Source organism: Drosophila teissieri, chromosome X (genome assembly GCF_016746235.2).
Source record: "Drosophila teissieri strain GT53w chromosome X, Prin_Dtei_1.1, whole genome shotgun sequence".
NCBI lineage: Eukaryota > Metazoa > Arthropoda > Insecta > Diptera > Drosophilidae > Drosophila > Drosophila teissieri.
The window spans coordinates 9,977,219-9,985,415 of NC_053034.1; the positions used below are offsets into that span (position 1 = coordinate 9,977,219).

The following is an 8,197-nucleotide window of genomic DNA, read 5'->3' on the forward strand; positions in this document are numbered from 1 at the left end:
GAGCTCCACTGCCACTTCCACCGCCACTGCCACATCCACATCCATTTCCACTTTTACCAGTTTGTCTCCATTTGTGTTCATCTGCTTTTGGGTCGCCTTCTATTTTCATTTTTTTTTGCATAATTTGCGCTGTTTATTTTGATGGCTTATGGGGGGGTAATCGTAAAACGACAAGCATTTCATTCGGAAAAGTCAACTTTAATGGAGAAAACACGCCCGGCCGGAAAGTACATGGACTACATGGGCAGATAGCTGGGGCGAGTCCCAAGGAATGCAGTCGCCGCCGAGGGAAAGGAGAAGTTATGGCCATTGCCCCGGGGCACATTAAGTTAGGAACTCGCTTTGGGTCACTTTATTGGGGTAATGCGGGTCAGCAGGCACACACACACAGATACAGACAGACACACACACACAGATACAGACAGACACACAGACAGACAGACACACACAGAGACAGACAGACACACAGTCACACAGACAGAGGGGGAGAGACAACTTTCAATCGTGTGAAATGCGCTTTCAATTACACGCCGCGTAATGAAATGCGCAAATAAACGTATGACGATCACGTATCACGTATACGCAACGGTGGCAGGTAAGCGCGCTTAAGTGAGCATTACGCACTAACCAGGTCTTTGCTGCTATTGCTGCTTTCATAATCGATGCCCTCTGCCAGCGGGCCAAATCTCTTTGGGCCATCAAAACTGCATTCCAATTGAGCCGATTTTTCGCTTTTTACGTTCGCCGTTTGCCGTTTGCTTGGCCTTAACCCCGCTTCCGTATCTCTCACACACAGTGAGAAAAGCCCACTGTCTTCTCACTTTACCCAGCTCAAGTGAGTAATGAAGGCGCACGCATTTTGGCGCCGTGTAGCCGGAGTTGGCGAGTTTCGCTTTTGGGACATGAGCATGAGTATTGGGCATTCCCGGCACGTTCCTATAAACAACGTTTTATGCCGGTGTTTATGTTTAGTTTGCCGTTCGCCCAGCGGGGGCGGATTGTTATGTAAGTGCCAAAGAGCATATTCAATTTGAATTGGAATTGGAATTACCATCTACATGTCTCCCCTACACCCCCTACACCCCTCTACTCCTCCACCACTGCCACCCATCGTTGTTATTGCTTATTCCATATTCCGCACGCGGACACAAAAGTTTAAAGAAAGTTATCCGCGCGAAATGTGAAACAAAACAATGCGGGGGAAAATTCGAATAAAATATAAATCGAAATTGCAATTGAAATTGAAATGGAAATTATGGAAAATTATAATAGACAACTTAAAGACACAGGAATTCAGTGGAATTAAATTAGATATCATGGCTTGCAGGCAACTACTTTTTAAATACAACCAAAAAATTTCATAATAATGAAATAGGTGATTCTTCTTTTAAGTAATTATTCTTTAAATTCTTTAATCAAAATATGTTTTTTGAGTTTTCTGCACTTCATAAACCTCAAATTGAAACTGGTTTACATTCCTTAACTTGGTGCAACTAATGTCACGCCTTTAAACCCCAAAGAGTGCCACAACTTTTGAGCCACACTTTCTGGCCAACATATTGGGCCAAAAACTGAGGAGGGACAGCAGTAGGCAGAGTGAGAGGGAGAGGGAAAGGAAGAGGGAAAGGGAAAGGGAGAGAGAGAGAGAGCCAGCGCTGGACAATCCCCAATCGAAGGCGGTATAAAATCGGTGGACAGTCGGCGGGCGCTGCACAGTCGACACATCGACGTTCGCGAGTCGCGTCCGCTCAGCTCATCAAGATCCACTGCCCGCTTGTCCGCTTGTCCGATTGTCCGGTTTTACGGTTGCACGGTTGTAAGGTTGCACGGTTTCACGAACTTACTGCCACATCAACGGGAGACGGAGTTCCAGTGAACCCATCCATTGCCACATAAGTCCTCAGCACGTAAATCATGTTCGCAGTGGCCTTGACGATGGCGGCCTTGCTGCTGGCCGGCCAGCAGGAGGTGTGCCGCGCACAGGTGTCCATCCACACGGACGCGAACACGAACTCCTACAGCCTGAAGACGCCCGGAGTGCAGCAGACCTTCACCCGCTACTACGGAGGAGCGGCCAAGAGTCAGCAGGTGGAGCAGCCTCAGCCGCAGACGCAGCAGTTGCAACAGCCGCAGTTGCAACAGCCGCAGTTGCAACAGCCGCAGTTGCAACAGCCGCAGTTGCAGCAGCCGCAGCAGGAGCAGGAACAGCTGGTGAGTACACCACAGCATTGGGGTAGAGTATACTACTGGAAACTCTGGGTAGCGCACCACCTAAAGCTAAACTTCAACTTGGCGCTTGGAACTAAAGACATCCATCCACATTAGGCACGCAAATAATTATGAAATTATTGCAGGAATAAGTAGCACACACACCCTTTAATCTAATTTATGGTATTAGAGTTGCATGGTATTTGTTAGAATTACACCCCCAAGTTCTGCATGAACGTTGATGGATCGGGGAAGGGCGGTCCATTGGGTGGCCCACCATTGTTCTCCAAACTCTGTGGGCCTTGCAAATTGGCGGTAAGCAGCTCCTGCACTTGATCCACGACCACCATCACATCAGGCGCCATATCCTGTAGGGAATGTATCAAGATACACCAACTAAAAATCCTTCAATGGAATTTTACCTGTGACCAGGCGGGGGAAATGCACCCATGGAGCAGAACTAGACTCAGGATCAAAATGGCAGATGTCATCCTGTGTTGGCTCCACTTCCCAATAACTGGCTGTCAAGTGGAAGGCCGGCTATTTAAGCTGGAACCTTCTACTCAGTTTCATGTTTCCATAATCTAGATGGGTCTAACATCGGGTTTAGTTGGCGTGCGAGGTCGTTACTGCCAATTAGCTTAGTTGTGATCCACTAATCTAATTAAGCCAGAGATTAACAAAAACTATTTAATTGTGGCGTGTAAAAGCAAACCATTCAGTAACTAATGGAATATCATCTGCAGAGCCACACATTTATGATAATAGCATATATTACATAGTGAAAATCTATATATATCAAAAGCAATCAAGTTGGCTTTCCACAAATCAAATGAATGTTTCAATTTTCTGGCTACGCTTTATTTGCCCCAAAGATGCGCCCCCCATTTTCAGTGGCTGGAAAAGATCTCGTTGGGTGATGATCCACTGTGGTCCGTGGTGTCGGAGAAGAGGCTCTTGAGTTCCTCGAAGTAGTTTCTAAACGAGTCCACCATCGAGTGCCATGCTTGGGTGATATTCTGTCCAAACTCTCGCGCCGCATCGCCGATGCGCTTGTCCAGCCTGGGATCATCTGGATAGACCAGATGCGGACGCACATCGTCGTACTCGTTGGAGTAGTCCAGATCGAGCTCATCCGCCCAAGCGCCCAGGGCCAGCAGGGCGAGGGTCAGGGCCACGATTAGTGGGACCGGGAAACTGGGTGCGGAAGTCATTTGGCCAACTGTTGTGCAGCAGCCGCCTGAATGCGCCTTTTGTAGCCAGCCCTGCAATCCAATCAGATTGCCACCAGACACGAAAATGCTCGCAATGCATGTCGCGATGCATCTCATCTCGTCCGGAAGTGCCCATTGGCCGCCGGCTCATCGTGACTCGGCTCGTTTCCGTATCTGCCATATCCAATCTCCCATTTGCCATGTGCCATGTGCCATCTCCCATTTGCCATCTGCCATATGAACAGCTGTCAGTTGAGGTGCTGTGGTGACCCAGTGGTGACCCAGATGGCATTGCTTGCAAGTTTATTTTACTGCTTCTGCCTGAGGAATCACTTTCAGTTTGGGGCGACTTTTCAATGAGCTACACAAATGGTTTCCCATCCAAATGGATTCCAGGTGATGGTCTCTATGGTTGAAAGCTCTAAATAGCTGAGCTACGAAAATGTTAAAATGTAGAATGCCTAATTGAAATAAAATGTATGTAATCTACATAACTTAATTCCCAGTTTCCAGTTGCTTTTATTGCACTTATGAACAAACAAAAAAAAATATACACTCGAAATAAAATGTAGACCCAGGTGGCTAGCCCGTGGTATTGGCCGTTTCGGAGATCTTCTGGCGCACCTGCTGCATCACATCCGTCACGTTGTCCACGAAGGAGAGCCACATGGCCTTGATCCGGGTGCCCAGGCCCAGGGGATCCGTGCCGCCCATATCCGGTGTCACTTCCACGCCCTCCGCCTCCGCCTCCTGTCGTCGTCGTCGCACCAGCTTCTTCTTCTTGCCGCTGCTGCTCTTGGGACTCACACGGGAGCGGGAGGCATTGTTGGCCGCCCGCTTTTGGGCCCTTCGCCGTCTGGCCTCCACGTCATCATCGTCGGCGGACGCGGCTGTGGTGGCCGCCGAGCCCATTTTCCAGAAGCAAGGAGCGCGTTTGAGGCGACGCAGACTGCGGCGTCTCCGCTTCCGGCGACGATCCTCCTCGGATGAATCGGCGGCCATGGGACGCATGGCATCGCCATAGCCCACGGCCGTTTTCGAGTGCACGGACATCAGGGGATTGTCGATGTTGAGGTCACGTTGTATGGCAGCGCCACTCTGCACCGCCTCCGCTATGTTCCCGGCCAGCGCCATGGCGCCCATGCCCAGCGATTCGAAGGGATTCTGTGCAGCTGGCCGGGCCGCAATCCTGGCCAGACTCACGGCCACCAGCAGCAGGGCCAGCGCTTCAGGGCGAGTCATCGTTTCTCCAAAACTGTGAGGCGGCGGCACTCGCAGCGCGCTTTTTAAGCCATCCAATCGCGTGATTCCCATTGTTTCGAGGCGATATGCGATACAAATCGATTTGAATCCATTCCATGGAATCCGAGAATCCGAGAGAGATCGCAGTAGGCTTCCGGTTTGGCCCCGTCGACAGCTGCCAGTTTGTGGCACCCAGCTCAGTCAGTCTCACTTGCTCGCTTAGTCGGTTCAGATCGGTTCGTTTCACTGTACTTTCGCACACAGACTGTATAGAAATCGTAGAGAAATTTTATCAAAATCTGAAATTGAAATTACACACACTTTTTGGACATTATACCCGAGTTACACACACACAAAACATCTCTCGTCACAAGCGATAAACGAAACAGAGGGTATCATGAGATCCAGCAAAGTTCGTGGGGGCAACGCCAGTCGCCTGGTGCTGGATGCGGATGGTGGTCAGTGGGCAAAGGGAGGCCTGGGCTCCCAGCACGCCATTCTCAAGAGTCACGGGCGTGGCCTTTCATCCGTGAGTGGGAATACTTCCAATAGGATCACTAGTAGAAATACTTAACAATTACAAAGGTTACACATACAGAACGGCCTACTACTAGAACTAGTATACATATCCAAGTATATTGGTACCAAGTATAGTTCCCATTCTCAATCGCTTACCTCTCTCTCTCTCTTCTATCCTTGCAGCAAAATCCCGCGCAATTTGGTGGATTCTCGACGGCGGGTCAGCAGCAGTATCCTGCCGTATATTCGCAGCCAGGATTCCGGGGCGCTGGCAAGCTCAAGGCCACGCCCAACACGCTGCTGCAGCAGCAACAGCAGCAGCTCCTGGCGCAGCAGCAGCAGCAACTGCTTGCCGCCACATCGCCGCAGGGAGCAGCTGGAGCAGCGGCCGGACCAGGAGTGGGCGTTAGCGGGGGCGTGGTCAACATGCCCAGCTACGCAGATCAGATGCACGCCGCCTTCCTGGACTATCAGCGTCAGCGGGCGGAGTTCGAGCAGCAGCAGCAGCAGCTGCTGCAGAAGCTCTACCACTACTATCCCGATGTGTCCGGCGGCCTATCACCTGCCCAGATCCAACCCCAACCCCAAGCCACCCAGCTAGCTGCCCCCGCCGACGTGGGGGGCGTGGCAGCGCAGAGCGCAGCTGGCCGCTTCGCCTACCGCCGGCCGCAGTTCAGCAGCAATGGCCTGCAGCCGGAGCGCCTGGCCGCCGGTTCCATACTGCCCGGTGGTCCCGCTGGAGGCGGTGGAGTCATCCCAGGCGGCGTCGCCGGTGGTTCAGTGCCTTTGCGCAACAGCGGAGTGGGAGTGGGCGGGGGAGCGGGAGACTTCTATTCCACGCAGCAGCACATGGGCTTCATGCAGCAGCAGCAGCAGGACGTGCTCCGCGACCAGCAGCAGTCGGTGGCCCAGCAGTTCGCCACCAGCCAGCTGGCGCCCACCACCCGCCAGAGCTACGGCATGGCCGTGCCCATGTCCTCCGTGCTGGGCTCCCCCACCTACCAGCAATCGCCGGACGTCTCGCACGTGAGCTTCTCGAGCGGCAATCTCAACTACAGCTTCTAAGGATGCGCTGTTATCGCAAGGAGTTTCTGCAACTAGTATTTTGATATATATCTTTTTTTTTTTGCGTAAATTTTCGTGGTATTTGATAAGAGGAATTGTGTAGGGCAAGCAAGAATAAATTTTGTGAGTGATGATAAGTGATGGTCTTGAGTTGCAGGAGGGTGGATTAAAGGATTAAAGGATTACCAAAGGATTGGTATCGTGTACTAACAAGCCAAGTTGTGTAGTGCTCTCTGGAAATAATAAATCCAAAAAACCAGCACGTGTTTGTTGGAATCCAGTTAACCAGCTTAGTGGCCCCCATTCAGTTTCAGATTCATCATGGCTAATGATGGCTCACTCCTATCGCCGTGCATCTTCCACAAGCCGCCGTGCTCACGTGCAATTAATGCATTAATGCATTAATATGGCTTGCAACGGACCAGACTACGATGCCATCGCATTGGCAATTGTGTGCTGCCATTGAGTCTGTTTATAGACTTTATATAATCCGGCCCCAGCTCCAGCGCCATCGCACATGGATCCCGGATCCACTGGCGAGCTTCGATTGCGGGGGTTTTATTAGGCATCCAGGGGAATGGACACCACTTGCAAGGCGGAGTAGGGCACTGCCTGCCCGCCGGCTAATTCCAACGAGGATGATGGCGATGATGATGAGGATGATGAGGATGATGATGATGATGATGATGAGGATGATGAGAAGGAGGCCACTGGTTGGGGATGGACTCAACTGGCCGCAGCGAAGCCCCGTCCAAACATACATGGTGAGCCCCGAATCCTTTGAGTGGCCACGTGTGCATCCATATTTATACCCATATCTGCACTGCGAGAAACCCTATCCATTATGGGAAATATATTTTATACAAGCTAAGTAATCTAACATCGGGTATATATAGTAGCATATAATTTTCATAGCTTTTCTTCACTCAGATGCTTAAATGCATGTTTAAGTGCAATAGGCAAACTTGAAGATAACCCAAATAAGATATATGATATATGTTATATACAGTGATAGTCTATCCTTAAAGGCGTTTAAATTTAGCTAGATTTTTGGATGCCTTTCCCACTCTACTGTGCCCCATATAGACGCAATTCTGGGCGGTGCACTTGTTTGCGGCGCCACGACAATTTAGAGGGTGTTATGCAATTTTGGGCCGCTTTCCCAGCATACCAGCTACCCAATCCCAATCCCAATCCCAATACCCATCTATCTGGCAAGCAGTGGAGCTGTCCCCCTGGCAATTCCGCACTGTGGCCAACAGGTGAATGGTTACTTTGGCCCCAAAAAAAGGGGGGGGTGTCCTTGGAGGGTCTCGTACTTGGCAGGACACCTGCCGGCAAGGCCATCAGTGCATTGCGGGCCAATGTAAACAGTAAGTGGAGCTCGAGCCAAGAACAAAACGGCCATTCCAACGGAATATGGCAGAATCCGGAATCCGGAATCCGGAATCCGTGGCCAAAACACGACAATTGCATTAGATGGAAACACCACAAGCGGACGACCCGCTGACTAAGTCACTTCCATCAACATTTCCACTTCCACTTCCAGCAGCTTTTCCACTTCCACTTCCACAAACATGTTGGCACCATAAGGCGCAGCCGGAAAATGCTGCGAGTGTAATAAATATTGAGGAGTTGGCCAACTGATTATGGCCACGTACGGCAACTAATTCAATTTGTTAGCCGAATATTAATTGGGAAACCAACTCCCCCACCAACCAACTCGCTACATACATTTCGACGTATTTGCATGGAAAATTTCAATTTAGTGTCGGCCAGGCAAATACACAAATACACAAACACACAAACACCGGGCAACAGCAAACAGCGAAAGCAGAGACAGCAGCAAAAAAGAAAAAAAGAAAATGGGGAAATGGGTAAAAGAAGTGGAAAAGCAGCCGAACTAGAGACGCAAAGCAAATATAGTTACTAAATAAGCCCACGTGTGC

General features: G+C 50.4%; 4 protein-coding genes across 4 annotated transcripts; 1 reads left to right on the top strand and 3 right to left on the bottom strand.

Annotated features, from left to right (window-relative positions):
- Positions 1–2,408: 2,408 nt before the first annotated feature.
- LOC122623719 lies at positions 2,409–2,709 on the bottom strand. The gene is made up of 2 exons (XM_043803030.1): positions 2,631–2,709; positions 2,409–2,576 (listed from the first exon to the last, which is right to left on the bottom strand). The coding sequence occupies exons 1-2, from the start codon at positions 2,697–2,699 to the stop codon at positions 2,421–2,423; spliced, it is 225 nt and encodes a 74-aa protein (XP_043658965.1). The 5' UTR covers positions 2,700–2,709; the 3' UTR covers positions 2,409–2,420.
- A 359-nt stretch (positions 2,710–3,068) lies between these two features.
- LOC122623718 lies at positions 3,069–3,422 on the bottom strand. Its single transcript, XM_043803028.1, has one exon. The coding sequence runs from the start codon at positions 3,420–3,422 to the stop codon at positions 3,099–3,101; it is 324 nt and encodes a 107-aa protein (XP_043658963.1). The 3' UTR covers positions 3,069–3,098.
- Positions 3,423–3,928: 506 nt separating this feature from the next.
- LOC122623717 lies at positions 3,929–4,736 on the bottom strand. Its single transcript, XM_043803027.1, has one exon. The coding sequence runs from the start codon at positions 4,734–4,736 to the stop codon at positions 4,005–4,007; it is 732 nt and encodes a 243-aa protein (XP_043658962.1). The 3' UTR covers positions 3,929–4,004.
- Positions 4,737–4,871: 135 nt separating this feature from the next.
- LOC122623716 (centrosomal and chromosomal factor) lies at positions 4,872–6,385 on the top strand. The gene is made up of 2 exons (XM_043803026.1): positions 4,872–5,193; positions 5,367–6,385. Exons 1-2 carry the CDS (start codon positions 5,062–5,064, stop codon positions 6,246–6,248), a joined length of 1,014 nt encoding a protein of 337 aa, XP_043658961.1. The 5' UTR covers positions 4,872–5,061; the 3' UTR covers positions 6,249–6,385.
- Positions 6,386–8,197: the final 1,812 nt, after the last annotated feature.